This window comes from Ricinus communis, chromosome 8 (genome assembly GCF_019578655.1).
Source record: "Ricinus communis isolate WT05 ecotype wild-type chromosome 8, ASM1957865v1, whole genome shotgun sequence".
NCBI classification, from domain to species: domain Eukaryota; kingdom Viridiplantae; phylum Streptophyta; class Magnoliopsida; order Malpighiales; family Euphorbiaceae; genus Ricinus; species Ricinus communis.
This window is the reverse complement of record NC_063263.1, coordinates 3085493-3106372: the sequence shown is the minus strand read 5'-3', so window position 1 is coordinate 3106372 and position 20880 is coordinate 3085493. Positions and strand designations below refer to the sequence as shown.

Here is a 20880-nt window from a genome sequence, read left to right as displayed (position 1 = left end):
TCTTAAATGTTTAATTAGTTAGTAAAAATAATTAACTTAGAACTTGTCATAAACACAAAGTTCCAGAAGCAAAATAATTTCAATATGCCATACTGTAATATGTAGATGAGATGAAATCATGGAAAAGAAGGTTGGTTTCCTTTTAAAGAAATTTTCTTAAATATTTGATGTTTAATATATGAAATAATTAATATTTGACGATCAAATGTTACAACTTTTAAAAGTTATAATTTAGTGTGTGAAAACGGAAATTATTAATATTTAAGTATATGGAATTGGTCAACTATATACAAAAACCGGGTAATTACAAATGTGGTATATGAACTTATTAAAATTTGACATTTAAGTGTTTAAACTTTTGAAAGTTACAATTTAGTATGCGAATGTAGTAAATATTTACAATTGAATGTATATAGCAGGTCAATAGCCATTATGAATTTGTAATCTTAAAACATATATTATCCACTTATTATATTATAAAGAATAAAATGATGAGAAAATCTTTAAAAATATCTACTTTTAATAGAGTAATACATCGTTTTACTACGACCATTATTACACTGTTCTCACTATATTTTCTTTAGTTTTTCTTAAAAAATCTCTATCCAATTTGTGCAACATATTGTTTTCTTCAACCCATCACTACAAATATCTACAACAGATCAGTTATTATTAAAGATGACAATCTTGACTATAGTGATATTTCTATTTATTACATGTATAGTATTTATTTATATATTTTTATAGTTTTTATTATTTAAAAGAAATATTTATCCTCCTATATGTAAATATTATCTTTCACTATAAAAATATAATATGTTTGATTTTTTATATCAGAATTCTTTTATATATTGACTAGTTTCACACGCTGAAGTAATTCTCAATTTAACATAATAAATTGTAATTTTTAAAGGTTTAACCACTTTGTTATTAAATTTTGATAAGTTTGTAGACCATTTTATAACTATCTTAAAAAACTTAATGTGAATAACCTGTAACTTGTTGTCGACATGTTATATACACTAAATTGTAAACATTATTAGATTTATACATCAAATTGTAACTCTTAAAAATTTAAATATTTAATTATTAAAGCTTAACAAGTTTTCGCACTATATTTATAATTATTCATTTATTATATCTTAAATTATGTCACAGTATATTAACAAAGGAAGAAAAAAAAAATTTAAAGGTAATTTTAATATTTCTTATATATAAGAAGCTTAAAAGACGTCTTATCAAGAGAAAAATACTCATTCTTCTTTAAATAGAAAGGAATATGTACGAGAAATACTTGATGGAAACCCATCTCATTATTCAGAGATGTTGAGAATGGAAAAGAATACATTTTTAAAATTATATGACCACTTTAGATCCAAAGGATGGTTACAAAATAATTATTACATTAGAGTTAAGAAAAAGATGAAATCTTTTTTTTTTTTTTTATTATTACTCAGTTAAAACTTTCAAAATCGTGCTACAAAATGAAGATTCAATCAATGAACCCATAAAATACATGCTTACTTTCATGAAGTTTTGAAGGCAATGCTATCTTCTTCTAAAGAAATGATGGTGCCAAGTAAATTCAATCCAAATTTTTAAGATAATATTTAAGATTACAGCTTTTAAGAGTTTTCTGTTAATTTAGATATTAAAAAGTAAATAATTTTTTTAAAAAAGATGCGATTAGTACACTTGATAAGACACTTGTTCGTACTGTTATACCACCTAACTAACAAATACCATATAGAGAAAAAAGGAAGGGAAGATTGCTATCAAAATGTGCTTGTTACATGTAATTTTTTTAATGTGATTTTTACAGTTAATTTGGCTGGATGGGAATGAGTAGCACATGACTCGCGAGTATTAACAGAAACTATTCAATAATTTTCCTTTTCCTCCACTTATTATGCCAATTTTTTTATAATTATTTGTGCATTTTATTTTATAAAATATATTAATTACATTCAACCATATATTTTTATTTTAGATAAATATTATTTATGTGATGTTATATATACAAATAGTAGGATATTCATGGCTTCTTATCGCAATACACGATATTGACTATTAGATTTTCGGAATTGTCGTCGTTCTAGAACAAAAGAAGAAGTTTCTAATCTTGTGCATGCTAAATTAAGAAATGTGATTGATTGATCCTTCAGTGTTCTAAAAGCACCATTCTTTATTTTGAAAATGATGACATCAATACCAATTTGTTGTGCAAGTGTTGCTATACACAATATTCTTTACAAAACTATTATTACATGTAATATCCGGATTCTTTCTTTAATAATAATAATAATAATAATAATAATAATAAATAAATAAATTTTTATTTAAATTAATTTAAATTATATTTTTATTTGGTTTAATTGGAATGATTTAAATGCAATTTTGAATTTTAATGTTAGACAAATAAAGGAGCTATTTTTTATATCCTATTAGTTTGGATTTTTAAAAAATTAATTAAATAAATTCTTTGAGAAATAAATTATATTTTCGATTATTCAAAATTTTTTCCCAAATGAATATATTTAATTAAATTCTATATTTGAGAGTTATGAAAGAAATTGTAAAGAATATTTTATAAAAGAATTGTTGGGGAAAATGGTATTTTAATTAGCTAATGGTGTTAAATTTTAATTGAAAAATATTTAGCAAATTGATTAATTAAATTAATTGTGTGTTATGATTAAATTGAAAATTTATTTTGGAATAAGGATTAAAAGTATAATTTTATTAATATGGGATTTTAATGAAAATTTGTATGTTTGGTATTTTTATAAATAAATATGTCAGTAAGGGCTTTTTGGTAATTTTATATTTAAAAGCAAGGGTGTATATGTAATTATATATTTTCAATAATTCTAATTTGACCTAAATTAATTAGTTAGGGGCTTAAATGAAAGGCTAAAGAAAAGTTTAAGGGTTAATTGGAAATTTTGCTGGATGAAATTGTTATAATTAAAAAAGTTGAGGGACTAAAAGGTAAGAAAGAAAATTTCAGGGACCAAAAGTTGATATGGAGATGAAGAAAAGAAGAAAAGAATCAGGGAGAGAGAGAGAGGAAACAGGGAAGAAGAAGAAGGTTAATTGTCAAGTGTTTTAGTATTATTAATAAATTGTTTTCCGTGATTAGATGATCCGTCTGTTCGGCTCGCTTTACCCGAGGCATCAGAGTAGAGCTAGGAGGTCGTCAAAGCTGTGAGTTAAAGTCATATATCTGCTATGCACGTGTCATGCAAATTTTAAATAGCTATTGCGATTAAATAATTGCAAGTTTAAATTATTATTTAATTGTTATTCATATGTATCATGCTATTTGATTATCGTTCATATATATATATATATATATATATATATATCATGTTCTTCATCAGTGAATTTATTATTGTCTGATGACATGGGATGGGATGACAGTAGAACATATTAGTTTGATGAGTGTATCAGTATAAATCCGAGAGTGATGGAAAAAAAAGGTAAATTGGTAAATTTAAAAAGGAAAGTTTAGGACTTGCTTTGGTCGAGTATCGCTCTCTGGGTTTAGTAGAGTGTGTTTGCCGGAGTAAAGGTCACTGGTCGAGCATTGCTCTCTGGCCGTCGGCTTATTTGGAACCTAAGTGACCATACTAGAGTTAAGGACCTTGGTCGAGCTTCGCTCTCTGGGCGCCAGTCTTATTGGAGTAAGAGAGCCGAAAGGCTAAGAGTGTTAGTGATAATAAAGTGGCTGAACTGGATTTAAGGACCCTGGTCGAGCTTCGCTCTCTGGGAATGAGAAAGTCGAGATGTTAGTGTTCAGAGTAGGGTTCTGCTGTGGTACCCCGTCCCGCTGTATGTGAAGGTTATATTTTTATTTATTTTTTTTAAGCATGGCATGACACGAATATTGTTGCATGATATAATGTTTATTTCCAAATAAATAAATGTGTTATTGAAGTGTTTGAAATTATTTTTGGGATATATGATTTTAACTCACTTCGAGACTCACAGTCTCAGTTTTACTGTTTTTCAGATCTGTGTTTGTTAGTCTTCCTGCGGCTCTTATCAAGCAACCCGACTCCTTAATCATCGGGTGACGTGTTTGATTCGGTATACTGACTTGAAAAAATTTAGATTTTTCACAGTAGAAATAATAGACTTGTCAGTTGTAATTTTCTGTGGTTTCGGGTCTCGCCTAATTCTTCTAGCAGACCGAATTAAATATGTAGAATTGAATGGTTAAGTTAGATTGTAAATCAGAGCTGTGATTATACCGTCAGTAGCATCATATGAGATTTCATTAAGTAAGAGCGTGTCAGGCTTACTACAGGATTCGGTGGCCTTACACCTACCCATTTCCTAGTGCCGGTCACAGGCTCATAGATTGAGCCGTGACATTACAAATATCTGTTTTGAACAATTTATTAGGAAGGAGTCGAACTCTTGGAGATCTGCTAATAATATTATGCAAAGACAAGCATAAAAGTAATCAGATTAAAATTTTATGATTAATTTATGACAACAAATTGCAAATCAGTTGGTTAATATATGAATGTTGACTTTTAATTCTGTTAAACGTTAGATTTTTTTATTGCGATACTTGTTTTATTAGTTTTTGTAGTACTTATTTAAGATTTAAGAATTATTCTAAATATTTATTAAAAATATTATCTTCATATTATGATTGTTGTTTCTAGATATTTTTATTTATGTTTTTATTTTATTTTGTTATTTTAAAATTGTATTTTGTAACTTAAACTTAAAAATCAATAGCACAAAATTAAAGATGTACAATTAAGATTTTAACAATTTTCAAAAATGATAGTCATCAAATATTTTAATTAGATTTAGCGCTTAAAATTTTAGTATTTAATATAGTCAGCACTTAAAGTTTAATGTTTAATTTTTCAGTTTACCAAACGTCACCTTAATAATATATAATTGGTAATTTCACCAAACTAAAATTTATAATAACAACTAAGAAAAAAAAAAAGAGAATAACAATGCCAATCTGCAACAACTCTTTTTTCTTCTTCATTTGATGCATTTCTTTTTTCAGTCTCGTTAAGCTTCTTCACTTTTTCCCTTAACTATTTGAGCCCATTTTCCATCTCAATATAGTCACTTATAGAAGGTGTCTCGTACTGGTATTTCAAAAGAAAGAGTTCATAGCTAAGAACATTCTCCCACTTCTTCAAATGCAAAAGCATCTTATTTTATATGGATGTTGAAGCGCTCATCATGCCAACAAAAGAACCCACATGAATTGAGTTAATGATTAGCATACCTAAAATTCCTTCTTCTAGGATTATTGTCACTCCATGAAATCTACATTTAAGCTCTCACCCCACAACGACATTCAACTTATTGCTGCATAGGAATGCCTTTATAAGCCTCATCGTTGATAATAACTTCAGTCTCTTCAACTATTCCTTTTGCACCGTTGTAGAGAATAGTTGGTTGCCAGTTATAAAGAGAAATGGTTGAGGCACTGTAACAAAACTAGGGTGTTATCGTAGATATGGTGAGGTATATAAAGATTCAAAGGTTGAAAATAAACAAACAATATTTTCACAACTAGGTGATTTCCATGTGTGATTTTTGTAAATTTGAATATCCTACATGTCAAATATTTAAAGGAGGCGTTATCAATTTTTCCTTACTCGTTAGAAAAGGACTTGATGTGTGCAAAAATAATAAGTGGAAGGACTTGTTAAAACACAAGTGAAGAATAAGGACCAACTAAACCAAACACGCAAAGCTTAAGGACCTAATGATGTATTTTGCCTATTGGATATATGCTACTTGTATAATATTTTGCCTTTTAGGTATCTTAGTACTTCAAGTATGTCAAAAGTGAATTATCTCAAAAGATTAATATCTGATTAATAAAGAATTGATGAAAGGCAACAATCTATCAATCATATAAAAAGACTTAAAAGGTCTAGAGTTTTCTGAATTTTTAATTCTGCTCCTAAAAGTTTCATTAAATATAATTTAAGTGAAATGATTGTTATTTAAATTTACAAAATTATAATTAAGAGCAGAGACAATTGAATCAAATAAAAGAAAAAGCTGAGAAAATACAATTATTAAAAGTGAAAGTTTAGGAATTGAATTGAATTAAGGAAATTATGACAAATAACTACTAGAGTGAAATTAATAAAATAAAAATAATATAGAACTATTAAAAATAAACCTAAGCTAAGATATAGAAAAGTATTATAAAAAACTGAAATAAGCATCCTACAATATTTAGAAAACAATTATATAGAAAATACTTTGCTAAGTGTTGTTAATTTCTTGGCAATAACTGTTCGTTGCTCCAAATTTGAGTTGAACTCTTCAAGTTATAGAGTTTTTCAGCTTAATGATTACATTTCTAGAAACCGCCTTCAATCCACTGCCTTCCGCTTTAATAAAGCAACTTGTTGAAGCAGTTAATCGCATGGGGCTATCATTAAGAAAGCGATACCATTTAATTTGACTCATAAGATAAATTTATAAATTCGTGCTCAAGGGAACAGTATCAAAATGCCTCAATTACCCATGATCTCCGACAACTTGATAATTCTTTTCTTACGCTTTCTCGTCATTGCTAAATATTTCTTCTACTACCTTACTTTTCAAAGTAACTTTACTTCTTTTCCATTTCTCATATTTTACACATATTGCTTTAATAAAATCTCTGCACATGGTTTTTCATTGTACCGCTTTAGGTATTTGAATCATTTATATTAAGCTGTTTGTAATCTGTTAAGATTTGTAATTGCTGTTGATAATTTGTAGATGTTTATTGTTACCAATTGTGATTATTTGCATATTTATATTATTTTTTGTCAAATTTATAATGATAATGCTCCTACTAGTTGAAAAAAGCCTGCTCAAGGTGTCTTAAATTCAAAGGAAACTGTGCATTTTTATCCCTAATATTTTGTGCGAGGAGCAAATTAGCCTTTAAATTCTTTTTAGGTGCAATTAAACTCTTGAACTATCAAAAATCTATATTTTAAACCTTTTCCTTGATTGAGTATCAAACTGTCATTAAGTTTGGGCATGTGGCAGAAAAATGGTCACACCCCTTTTTAACATAGCATTTTTTAGAGATTTTATTTTATCTGACAAAAACAAAAACTTAAGCTCAAATTAATTGTTCTTACAAATATAGAAGTAATTCTCTTTTTATAATTGGTAGCAGATTCAAAAATATCTATCAACTATACATGGAGTGATTTATTTTTTAATAAAAAGGAGGCAGAACACCTAAAACAATTAGAATTTACATATACTGGAAAATGAAATCCCAACTAACTAAATCTTATGTGATAACACTAAACCCCATTTTTTTCTGCCATGTCAACTGAATTTAACGATAGTTTAATGTTTTGTTAAGGGAAGGGATTAAATTATAGATTTTTTAGAGTTCAAGAGTTTAATTGCCCTTAAAAATAGTTTAAGGGCTAATCCGCTTCTCACACCAAATATTAGGGGCAAAAATGCAACTTTCCCCAAATTTCAACACTGTGACTCCTTCCAAATGTCCTCAAGCCAAGCTGCAACTCTAATGTAAAGGAAATGAAAAGATGGGAAACTTCATTGATTGAAGCTGGAATATCACTATTGCAACAACTCTTCTATGCTGAAGCAGTTACAGTACAGTTGCTTGGGAAGTCGATTCTCTCATTTTCAACTGAAAATTAACACGAGGCATTTTGAAAGGAACAAAACTATGCCAATTATCTTGAAAGAATTCAAATAAATCTTGCAAATGGGAATTCAAATAAATCTGGTAAATGGTTTGTTCCAAGTAAGTTATATCCTTTAACAATAGATTGATATCTATAAAGGCAGAAGTTTTTGCATTCCACTTGTTTAGATTTGCACTCTATTCATATGTGTATTCCATCCAGTGCACATATATTTATATCCTAAATACATTAAAGATGGAGCAAGGATTTAACTAGGAAACAGATCCATATCCGATTAGGAGGGAAAACCCTAATTTCCCTATAAAAATGAAGGATTTCCAGGACTTGCTGATTCATCAAAAATCCAGTAGTAATAACAGCTTGATACTAAAACGAAGCAATAAGCTGAAGATACCATCTAGACAAATTATTCGAGTTCAATTTTGGACTTTGAACATGAGAGAAAACAGACGTTCGATTAGTATTTTTAAAAGGAGAAAAGAAAAAGAAAAGGAAAAAGAAAAAGAAAAGAGGCATGAGTGGATGTTTCAGCTTCAACTGAATTACAAAATTTAGAAGGGTTTACAAGATTTTACATGAGTTACATTTTCAGTATTTACACGACTATAAACAAGCAATATTATCACAAACTATACAAACAGATACAAGGATAATCTTATTTGAAAACTACATTACCTGATTGATTTCAGCATCCACCATCTCTTCATCATTGTTCTCAAATTCTCCCTCCAAAAGCCATTGTTCAAGTTCATCTACCTCGTCATAGTCATGCATATATAAGCTGTCAGAGTTATCCCACTGGTCAATCCCCAGCTCCTCAGCATGGCACGCAACATGCAAGAATGGTCTATTCCTAGCCAAAGCATCTATAATATCCCTATTTACACTTCCGGTCACTCCCAGCCATCTCAACCGTGGAAAGTATGGTTTCTTTAACCAGCGGAATGCAAGTTGTGTAATTCCACCGCAGTTGTAAATGTCCAACAGGCGCAAGCTACTCCCATGACCTCTGTCCTCATCAACCTGCATCGACGCTAATGCCATGACTGAAGTATCACCTATGAGAGGACATTGCCGCATTCGAAGTGCTGAAATTGGCAGTCGACTCTTTGCAAGGCACAGAATTCCATTATCAGAGAGGTTAGGAAGATTTGATATATCCAGTTCCTGCAATTCTAACTTAGAAGCACCTTCAAAAAGAGCAGAGATGCATTTATCTGTAAGTCTCTTGCACCCTCTCACAGATAAGGAAACTAATGAACTTATGACTCTTCCTCTTAAGTTAGACAATCCTGAATCACTTATGCCAGATCCATCCAGTAGCAAAATCTTTAATTCAAAAAGAGTGCTGATAGCTCTGAGGCTTTCATCCCCAAGATTTTTGCAATCTCTCAAATCAAGAACTTTAAGGTGTGTGTTTGCTACCAAGTTTTTAATTGCATAGTTAGTTAAGAGATTACACCATCTCAAGCAAACGTGACTCAAGCAAAGTGATGTTGCAGACATATCATGGAATACCAGATCAGTTAAATGGATCCCACGAGATACCCTAAGCCTGTGCAAGCTGGAACATGAATGCAAGATTGTTTTGAATCCAGTATCTGTAACTTGACAAAAGCCACCCAGACATATGCTTTCCATGCTTGCACAATTGTCAGCCATTAAGAGGATTCCAAGATCATTTACTCGCCTGAAGTATGTAATGACGAACTCCTGGCTGCGAAATAATGAGAGGTGTCTCAGTTTCCCATACTGATTAATCTGTTGAAGGCCAGAGTTGGTGAGATCAAATGTTATTCGTGGTTCTATGAGAGGCGTGTCTCGGAGATCCAGATGTGTTAAAAACATAAGACCTTTTGATATAGTGCCAACCATAGTGTCAGTAATATAATCCACTGAAAGGCTTAATTTCTGAATGCCAGGCAAAATGGAAGGTCGAATATGGTTTAGTGATTGATGGGGTCCCACACTCGGGGTGAGTAGTTCAGTCACCATTACTGAAGAAATGTAGCCGATCTCAAGGGAAGTGAGCTTTTCTGAGGCCAAAGCCCAAACTCGAGTGAAGTTATGGCGCAGAAATAATGAGACATCAAACATCAAAGTCAATGCCTGCCAAAAAAAAAAAGGTATTAGAAGGCAATATAATATAATTATGAAATGGCAAGGATTTTCAAACTTAAATTTTAAGATGTGAAATGTAGCTAAAGCATCAAGGACAGATATATCCCAGGGTTGAGCCATATGGATTCTATAAGAAATCTGGTAAATGGATAAAATAATTCGTCCTAGACTCCCCATTTTTAGAGGATTGGACGAGGGTCATCACTCATATGCAGCCTTCTCCCTGCTTCTTTTCTTTTATATAATTTTTTCCATAGAGGTTTTGTTTCCATGACTCAAACTTATGAACCTATAGTTACAAAGGGAAAACCTTAATATTGTGCCAGGATTCACTCCCTTGAAGGTGTAGCTTATTACTTAATTGTTACATGAAATGCCAGGAATTCTACTGACCAGGTAGTTCTCTATCATTTCACTTATCAAAAGTATAGATGATCGTGAACAAACCTACAAGTGTGTTTCATGATAGATATGCAACCAAGCACTACATAACATGCATGCATGTAAATGGTGCACCACTATGCACCTGCATGTCTAATTATTTACTACACAACACTAATGTCAAATCACCTGATATAAATTCATTTGACTTTAAACTCAAAACGTGTGTATAAAAGAGTGTTTCCGGTGCACGAGACTTATTTCTTTATAAAGGTCAAAGGAAATTTTTCTACTTTATGCAGCCTTCACAAAAAGGTTATTTCAGGGCTTTAATCCTTAACCTTCTGGTGACAACTCCAAGGATTGCCCTCAGAGTGAAAAAACAAAAAAACTGGCTGACATGTTTGTCACTCCGTCATTTGAAATAACTCAAAATAATAATCAAAGATTGGATTGAATTGCCAACAATTTTGTTTTGAGAGTTTGAGCTTTTAATATTTATGCTCGCCAGTCTTGATACACCTTTATGCCAATAAATTCACAACTATAAATCATGGAAAAGAAAGAAAACATTCTGTAAAATTAATAAATAATGCGGAGCAATATACCATAATAAAGACTATTGTAGAAGAATCTCAAGTTGTCTTTTACACATATCCAATTTGTTCATTTCCTGAATTCTAATAAATGGGTCAAAACTTAAGTGATCACATATTAAATATTCAAGCACTTAAAACTTAAATCTTTATTAGTTTTGCAAATCAAGCCTTACTTCTAATTGCGTGCAACCAGTAAGTAACTCCTCCAAATCGGATATATGAATAGGCCGCCCTCTCTTTTCAGCCACCGAACCCACATATAAATACCTGAAACAATAACAAATCCGACATTCAAAATCCAATAGAAGAAAAATTATACACAATAGAATATGTGGTTCATTATATTGCGTTATTAAGAAATGAAAAAAATTATAAAAAAAAAACCTGAGATTTCCACATTTGCTTCCAATCTCAGAAAGCAATTTGCCACTAAAATCCGCACAATTGAGTAGACACAGCTCTTGCAACGAAGGCCTAATCAAAAGATCAATGGCTGAGTCATCAAGACGACCACAATCAATCTTCAAACTGTTGAGGTAAGGATTTGGAGGTAATAGAGGTCTCAATAATTCATTCGGTAGGGCAATATCCTGTACCACCAAATTTTAAAAAAAATAAAATCAATTAATTGTTTCATTTTCAAAAATTTTAAAAAAAGAAAACCATTTCTTTGTTATTAACTTACAGAAAGCTGAAAATTAGGGATGAAAGTGAGAATGTGACAAGCGCAAGCACTGAAGGTTTTGCAAGTAGAAGCGAAGGAGCAGATCGAGGCCACGTCCAGTTTTGTCATTACAGTGGCTATTAAAGCCGCCGGTAACTGATCCAAGCTTTCTGATACTTTTTCTTCTTCGCTTCCGTCGACGTTGGCCATTTTTCTTTCCTTGTCTGGTATTTGATTGATTTTTAGACAAAGGAAATGCGTTTCCTTTTTTAAATTTTGAAGCGATAATGATAATAAACCCCTAAAAGTATTTTATTTTCACAATCAAGTACCAATATCTTTTTTATGAAAAGATGTGCATTTTGGCCCTACGATTTAGACGAAGGAGTGAGTGGATTGGCCTCTAATATATTTTTCAGAGGCAAATAATAAGAAAAATAATATTTGTGTATCATCTTGGCATCTAATTAAGTGGAAAAATAAACTTTCCTTAATTAGATATGATTTGATAATTTTTTAACTTTTTATTAAATATAAAATTCATCATAAGTGCCACATGTAACACCCATATACCATAATAATAATAATAGTAGTTAATAATAATAATAATAATATAATAATAATAATAATAGTAGTAATAATAATAAAATCTAATAATAATAATAGTACCAATAATGAAAATGATAATTAAGATAATGATAATAGTAATGATAATGATAGTGATAATAAAGATTGTGATGATGATGAAAATAAAAGTCTTATAAATTTAATAGATATTATTAAACTTATAAATTTTATTTAATTAATCTTGATATTTGTATTTTATTTTTAAGTTGGGGTGAGTTAAAATAGGATTATAATGCTAGATAAGAATAACAGAGTTTATTAGACTACATCTAATTAGTCTAAATTTTTTTAAATTATTAATTAGGTGAATTATATAAAAGATAAATTACTTATTGTAAATTTCACATTCAAATTTTCTCTCAATATGAATATATGAATTAAATATTATATTTGAAAGTTATAAAAAAAATTTATAAAAAAATTTATCATAGAAAATGGTAAGATTTTAATTAGCAAATGGTAATGGATTTAATTAAAAAAATTACTAAATTGATTAATTAAGTTAATAAATTTTTATGATTAAAATGATGTTTATTTATAAAAGCGGAGCTAAAAGAAGAATTAATTTAAAATGGGTTTAAATGAGAATTTTTAAGATTGGTATTTTGTAATTAAATATGTCTGTGGAAGCATAATGGTAATATTAATATCAAAAGAAAAGATAAATAAGTAACTTTATATTTATAATAATTTTAATTTTGTCCAAAGGTAACAATTAAGGGCTTATTTGAAAGAGTGATATTAAACTTGAGGGTTTAAGAAGAACTTTCAGGGATTAATAATCTTTAACCATAGAATGAAGGGACTAAATCGGGATACGAAAAGAAAGAAAAAAAAAGACAGGATAGGAGAAGAAGGAGACGAAGAAGAAGAGAAGAAGGGGGAGAGAGAGCTAGGCTATCTTTAATGGCAGAAGGCTGAGGAAGGGGCCTAAGGTGCGGTGAAGCTGGCAGGAGAAGCAGCTGTCAACGACGAGCTTTGTGGAAGTGACTGCAGCAGCTCTAACGGCGTGGTGACAAAAATGGCAAGGACAGTAGCTCTTCAAAGCCGTTTATGGCGTTTCTGGCGGTGCCAACAGCCTTTTTTGGTGGCGATCAACTCTTTTGAGTGTGGGTTTCCTTTTGGGGGCAGTAGCAGCAGTAATAGTGGCCAGAGAAGAGAGATCCGACCAAGGAAAGCTAGAAGGGGTAGTTCGAATTTTTGAACTTTTTGGCCAATGCCATTGAGCTTCAGATGATTAGAGGACATATTCAAAAACTATACATCACAAGCTTTCCAATCACACCAATTTCCCGGTGATTGGACTCCGTTGGAAAATCAATAGTTGAAAATTGTCAGTGAGATTTCGGGATTAATTGAGGACTAAATCGAAGAATCGGATGCTAGAATCATCATCTGCGTGTTATCTCGAGTTTGTAGGTGCGCTCGGATCGTCAATCGGACTCTGTCGGCCGAAGACGAGTCGACTGATTTCAGTACGCGTCTCGGTAATTCCTTAAGCTTAATAATTTTAAAAATTATTAATTAAAAATATACTAGTATTAATTTAGAGAAAAATAAATTAATTGGTATCTTTATAAATTAAAATATATGTCATTAAAATGGATAAATTCAACAATGTGATAATTTTATAAAGACTATTATTAGTTGCCTTGTGAATATTAATAAGGAGAAGCAAATTAATTAGAATAAACAAGTTAATTGAACTTAATAACAACAATTAGAAATTCTAAAAATTTAATTTAATAAATTTCGATTGAGATCTTAATTGAGTAGCTTATAATTAAATTTAATTGTATTATTAATAGATAATGGACATTACTAACAGAAGAATATTATATTTAATTAAAATAAATAAAGGTAGTAAAATTTATATTTAAATGATTAGAGAAAATAGGTGAAACTAATGTTAGTTATATAATAATAAGATTGTTGGCCTGAAATAATTAGTAGTTTATTTTGATGCATAAATTGTGAGATAGATTAATTATTTATTATTTTATATTCAAGGTTAGTTATAAAGGCCAGTAAACAAAATATTAATATTAGAAAATAAAATTTATTTTTAAAGTCTCGGATGAAATTTTCATAGAGTGTTGTGTGAATTTTTCCTACAGGTTTTGGACCCGTTTTTACATAGAAAATTGTCCGTTTTATAGAGGAGGTGCTGCCGAATTTTTAGTAGAATTAACTAAATAGGATAAATAGAGAACTAGTAGAATTATGCTAAAATAAGTTTAGAAAATTAAAAATTAGAATTAGATATTTTTATAAATATTCGGTAGTAAATGTTGGTTAAAGATTATTAGAAATATATTTAAGATTAATTCTAAAGTATGTTCGTGCATGAAATTCTAGAATTTGTGCGTTCGAATAACAGTCCGGAAGAAATTAGCGGAGAACCTTAGTAAAGGTATAGTTGGTAGAGTCTTGAAACAAGATCTAGAAAACAGAAGGAAATATTAAGCAGTGAAGATAAAGATGCAACGATGATGGGGGAAAGAAGAAGATAGATAAAGAAGATAAACTTTGAATTGCTTTATTAATAATAACAGACTTTGAACATGGACATATAAACAACTTTGAAAGCTTTAAACAAACATACAACTTTATAAAACTTTGAAATAGAAGAAAATATAGACTTACAAGAGGAGTTACAAGATTTCTCTCTCTCTACTCACTCTTTTCACTCTTATATTTCTTCGCGTTGATGAGAACAAGATAACAAAAGAGCTTATCTCTGTCTACTTCCAAGTTCGAGTTCTTCTTTGGAGGTCTCCCTCATATATAGAGGTCTCGGAGCTTTGGATACCTTTCACGGGCTTTGGATGCTTTGGTTAGTGGAGTAGAAATGATTCCAGGTTGTCTTCCACTTGTCTTTCAAGTCTTTGGAGTCTTTGTGATAATGGCAGCTTTTGAAAGATTCTTTTTGACTTTTTCTTTCTCTTTTGACTTTTCTTTTCTTTTCTTTTCTTTGTCTTTTTCTTTTCCTTTTCTTTTTCTTTTTTCTCTTTCGCGGCTTTTGATATGGGTTTTAAGCCCATTACAAAGATCCTTGGGCTGCCGTTTCCGGTTTTCAACCCATGGGCTTTATCAAGGACAGTTGAGGTTTTGATTTCATCAATTTGAAATTCTTCCTCACTGTTTGAGAACTCTGATTCAGAAGAATCAACTAGAAGAGCGAAATTTTGCTAAAACTTCTTCTTATTTGGAGCTCATGGAGTCTCTTTGAAAACTTACAATACTTTGAAGTATGGCCTTTCTTACCACATTTAAAGTATGTAATTTTTGAAAAATCTTTTTTGGAATCTTTCTTTGGAAATTTTGAAAGAAATTTGGAAGAAGACGGTTTTTTATAGAAATTTTCCTTGCTTTTAGAAGGCTTTCTATATTTGGAAAATCGTTTCTTTTTGAAAGATTTTGAATAAGAATCAGCTTTGCATTTCCCTTTGCAACTAGACACGGGCTCTATTGGGTTGTAATCAAACTGGTTACAGAAACTACCTAGTTCCTGCCTAGCTCTTTAAAGAACATTAATATGCTCACTATGCAACAAGAAGCTCTTCTTGAAGCTGTAAAGCATATTAGTGATCCTCTTATTCAAAAACAGATTTTAAAAGAGATTTTAAAAACTGAATCTCTGGTTCCTTCTTCTAGTAAGAATACTTATGATCTTACTATGATTTTGGACAAAGGGAAGAAGTTGAAAACCCTCTTCCTACTCTTGCTCGGGAACTCCAGGAAGGAGATTAAAACCATCAAAACAGAACTCGAAAGAGTTGAAAGAAAAACAACAAAATGATTCACATTTTGCTTGAAGCGATCCTCAGCGAGAATAGTGATTTTGATTCCGATGAGGAAAATGATTTTCAAAACCTTGAAGTTTCTGAAAATGTTCCTGAAAACTTTATCAATGTTTTAAAGAAAATTACTTCAAGAAAATATTTGATTCAAATAAAGCTTGTTTTCCCTGGTGATTTCCAGATAGAAACCATCGCCTTGTTTGATACAGGAGCAGACCTCAATTGTATCAACTGCGAACTGGTTCCTAAAAGGTTTCATCAAGAAACAAAAGAAAGGCTGACTTGACCAATTCTTGAAAGATTAAGATTAAAATCAAGCCGCAATTCTTAATAACAATATTGCTTTAAAGAATGTTTTTATTCTTACAAAGGATCTTCAACAAACTGTTATTTTAGGGACTCCGTTTATCAATTTGATAACTCCGTTCAAAGTAACAACTGCTGGAATCATTTTCAAAGCTAAAGATTCAAAGATTGTTTTTCCTTTTTTAGAAAAACCAAAAAAGAGAAATTTGAAGCTCATCAAAGCCCATTCTATTTACAATTTTGAAATCAATGCTTTGATCAAAGGAAAACAGACCCATCTTTCTCATCTTCAACAAGATGTGGGTTTGAAAAGAATCCTATATCAACTGCAAAATGATTTTATTCAAAGAAAAACTTCTGATTTTCAAATAAAAATTGAGAATGAACTCTGTTATGATCTTCCAAATGCTTTTTGGAATCGAAAGCAACATATGGTAGATTTGCCATATGAAAACGATTTTTCAGATAAGCAAATCCCTACTAAAGCCAGACCCATTCAGATGAATGAGTCTTTAGAAAGCCATTGTAGAATCGAGATTAGAGATCTTGAGTCTAAAGGTTTGATTTCAAAGTCTAGATCACCTTGGTCTTGTGCAGCTTTCTATGTCAATAAGAATAGCGAGATAGAAAGAGGAACTCCTAGGCTAGTGATCAACTACAAACCTTTGAACAAAGCTCTAAAGTGGATTAGGTATCCTATTCCCAACAAAAAAGATCTTCAAAAACTGCATTCTGCATTCACCTTTTCAAAGTTTGACATGAAATCGGGATTTTGGCAAATCCAGATTGATCTAAAGGATCGGTACAAAACGACATTTACAGTTCCATTCGGTCAATATAAGTGGAATGTAATGCCTTTTGGATTGAAAAATGCTCCTTCAGAATTTCAAAAGATCATGAATGACATTTTTAATCCATTTTCAAAGTTCTGCATTGTCTACATTGATGATGTTTTAATATTTTCAAATTCCATTGAACAACATTTTAAACACTTAGAAACATTTTTCTATGTTGTTAAAAAGAATAGTTTAGTGGTCTCAAAGTCTAAGATATCTCTTTTTCAAACGAAAATTAGATTTCTTGGTCATTATATCTCTCGGGGTACAATTACTCCAATTGAGAGATCTCTTACTTTCACTTCAAAGTTTCCAGATAAAATCTTGGAAAAAGCTCAACTTCAAAGATTTCTTGGTTGTTTAAATTATGTTATAGATTTTTATCCTAATTTAATCTGTCTTGCAAAGCCCCTACATGATAGGCTAAGGAAAAACCCCCCTCCTTGGACCGATCAGCATACAAAGATAGTCCAAAGCATTAAAAAATAAGTTTTGGAAATTCCATGCATCTAGTGATCATACGCATTTAAGATTGTAGAAACAGATGCATCAGAGTTAGGATATAGTGGGATTCTAAAACAAGTTTCAAATTCCAAAGAGTGTATTGTCCAGTTTACTTCTGCTCACTGGAACGATACTCAAAAGAATTATTCTACTATAAAAAAAGAAATCCTTTCGATAGTTCTATGTATTTCTAAATTCCAAAGCGATCTTTTAAATCAAAAATTTCTTTTAAGGATTGATTGCAAGTCTGCAAAAGAAGTTTTACAAAAAGATGTCCAAAATATAGCTTCAAAACAGATTTTCGCCCGTTGGCAAACTATTCTGTCTGTTTTTGATTTTGAAATTGAATTTATTCGAGGAGAATCAAATTCTATTCCTGACTTTCTGACTAGAGAATTCTTGCAAAAACAGGAGTGAAAAAAATACCACGAAAATCAAAGTCCAAAGAAGAAAAGTCTACGGCTAGTTCAAAGCCGGCCCAAATTCAAAGCCCAGTAAAGGAAATTCTCCATTCTTCTTCAAAGCCTATCAGGACCTGGACTGAAATTATCCAGGAGGAAATTGATCAACCAGATCCAGTTCAACAACAAATGGATCCTTCCAAAGCTGATCAAGCCCAACAAATTCAGGAATGGCTTGCTCAGCAAGACCCTGAATTCCTTCAAAGGATTGAAGAATATAAAAGGCAGATGGTTCAATCCCTATCCGAACCATCTTCAAAGCAAATAATTTCAAAGACAGAAGCAACTCCAAAGTCGTCCTCCTCCTCTGCAAAGGGTAAAGGTATACTTTCTATCCCTTTTCAAAATACCGAGATAAAGATTTTCCCTCCAAATCTATCTCAAAGTTCAAACAGTTTTTCAAAACCATATTCTCAGGAAATTGTTTTGACTCAATCAAAACGTTTTAAAATAAATGAGTATTTGGAAAAACCAATTTTTCAAAATGTTTTAACAGTTGACGAAGAATTCTGTACAGAAAGCCTCTCTAAACTGGTTTCAAAGATTTTCCCTCCAGGTTGGTTTTTCAAACCATCGAACACTTCAAAGCCTTAGTCTTACTACCAGTCAATCCTCGAGGTTACTGGTTCTGCAAAGTTTAAACATTTCAAAAAAGACAAAACCCACAAAGACCCTGCATATTCAACATACACAATCCAAAGAATCCTTCACCCGTCTGATTGGGGTATGGATTTACACTTCCCTCGTTCCTTTCCAACTTCTATCAAAAGAACCTACCCTTCAAATCTAAACACTTCCTTCACCTACTGGGATTACCAGCAAGCCTGGTTCAATACCTTTCTCATTCAAAATAAAGGAAGAAGCCACTCCTGGCTCTTCTACTTCGACACCAGTCTTATTCAAACCTCCAAAATCTCCTACTGGTTCAAACAGTGGTGGAATTACTACGGTAATGTCCCTGAGACCATCATTCCAGAGGTCTTACCCCTGTTCAACCTCTTCAAAGCAAATTACAAACCCAACTCAATAGAAAGGCGTTTTACCCCGCTTCTTCTATTCTGTTCAAACTTCTTTTTGCCCTGGGTATGTGTATGGTACTTTCACTTCAATCTATTACCATATGGTGAAATTACACTTATCCGAAGATTCAAAGTAAAATGGTGGGACAAATTCAACCACCAGGACAAACTGTCCCTTAAAGCCGTTCAAAAATTCCTTACCAAAAAGAGCTTCTTGCCTCCCCCTAAAGAACAAACAACGTTCTTGGCACAAAAGTCATTTCTCCTTCCAAAGCTTGCTGCTGCCCAGACAGAAGAAGATTTCCTACAACTAATAAAACAGTTGTCTGAAACAGCTTATTCCAAAGGCAAATCCAAAGCATCATCATCGTCCTCTTCCAGTGCCAGTACTGCTGCATTTGATTTGGATGATTCAGCTAGAGACGATTGTTATGGGATATTCAAAGTCTCATAAGGTTATCTCCTTAATAAAGCCCATGGGTTGAAAACCGGAAACGGCAGCCCAAGGATCTTTGTAATGGGTTTAAAACCCATATCAAAAGCCTAAAGAGAAAAAGAAAAAGAAAAAGAAAAGGAAAAAGAAAAAGACAAAGAAAAGAAAAAGAAAAGAAAAGTCAAAAGAGAAAGAAAAAGTCAAAAAAGCAAAAGAATCTTTCAAAGCATGGCCGACAACTTTCTCAAGAGGTGGTTGCCATTATCACAAGACTCCAAAGACTTCAAAGACAAGTGGAAGACAACTGGAATCATTTCTACTCCACTAACCAAAGCATCCAAAACCTGTGAAAGTTATCCAAAGCTCCGAGACCTCTATATATAGAGTAGACCTCCAAAAAAGAACTCAGAACTTGAAGTAGACAGCATAGAGAGATAAGCTCTTATGTTATCTTGTTCTCATCAACGCGAAGAAATATAAGAGTGAAAAGAGTGAGTAGAGAGAGAGAGAAATCTTGTAACTCCTCTTGTAAGTCTATATTTTCTTCTATTTCAAAGTTTTATAAAGTTGTATGTTTGTTTAAAGCTTTCAAAGTTGTTTATATGTCCATGTTCAAAGTCTGTTATTATTAATAAAACAATTCAAAGTTTATCTTCTTTATCTATCTTCTTCTTTCCCCATCATCAAGCGTATGCTCTGTGCTTGCCTCGTCTGAGGATCCTGCACATCAAAAACTTGCTGATCTTTATCTTCACTGCTTAATATTTCCTTCTGTTTTCTAGATCTTGTTTCAATTTGGTATCAGACTTTGAACATGAACATATGAGCAAACTTTGAATAAATATACAAACTTTGTAAAACTTTGAATAGAAGAAAATATAAACTTACAAGAGGAGTACAAGAATGTAAGAGGAAAAACTCTCTCTCTCTAAACTCACTTTTTTCACTCTATATTTCTTCTCTTTGTAGTGAGACTTGGATCAATAAAAGTTCAAAGTTTATTTTCCTATCTATCATCTTCTTTATCATCAAGCGTATGCTCTGTGCTTGCCTCGTCAGAGGATCCTGCACATCAGAAACTTGTCGATCTTCTGATCTGTTTCTGATTTTTGTCCTATTTTGGTATCAGAGCCAATTGGATTCCGTGATTAGAAGCATATTTACATAAAAAGATTTTAAACTCATCATTTTAAACTGCATCATATTTCTGATAAACAAGCATTGTTCATTTTATGCGCAGTATTAAGTCCCGACGGGTATAGGGCAGTAAATCTTAGAGCTGTGGTTCATGTTTGTTTAGAAAGTTATTTTGGTTTATTTTAAAATGAATTTAGAACCATTTTTCTGTAGATCTTCTTTTTTCTCAAATTCTTCTGCCTCTGAATCATCGAGGTACAAAGGTCTAGTAAATAGTGAAGAAATCACTATTGAAGAT

General features: G+C 31.4%; 1 protein-coding gene across 2 annotated transcripts; it reads right to left on the bottom strand.

The window, feature by feature from the left end:
• Positions 1–5434: 5434 nt before the first annotated feature.
• LOC8279663 (F-box/LRR-repeat protein 10) lies at positions 5435–11718 on the bottom strand. 2 transcript variants are annotated; one of them, XM_048378583.1, is made up of 5 exons: positions 11478–11718; positions 11177–11382; positions 10966–11059; positions 8367–9800; positions 5435–5473 (listed from the first exon to the last, which is right to left on the bottom strand). In XM_048378583.1, the coding sequence occupies exons 1-5, from the start codon at positions 11664–11666 to the stop codon at positions 5450–5452; spliced, it is 1947 nt and encodes a 648-aa protein (XP_048234540.1). In that variant the 5' UTR covers positions 11667–11718; the 3' UTR covers positions 5435–5449. The 2 variants fall into 2 exon arrangements, with proteins under 2 accessions (XP_048234540.1, XP_002529805.2); XM_002529759.4 differs by lacking the exon at positions 5435–5473 and adding an exon at positions 7148–7672.
• Between the last annotated feature and the right edge of the window lie 9162 nt (positions 11719–20880).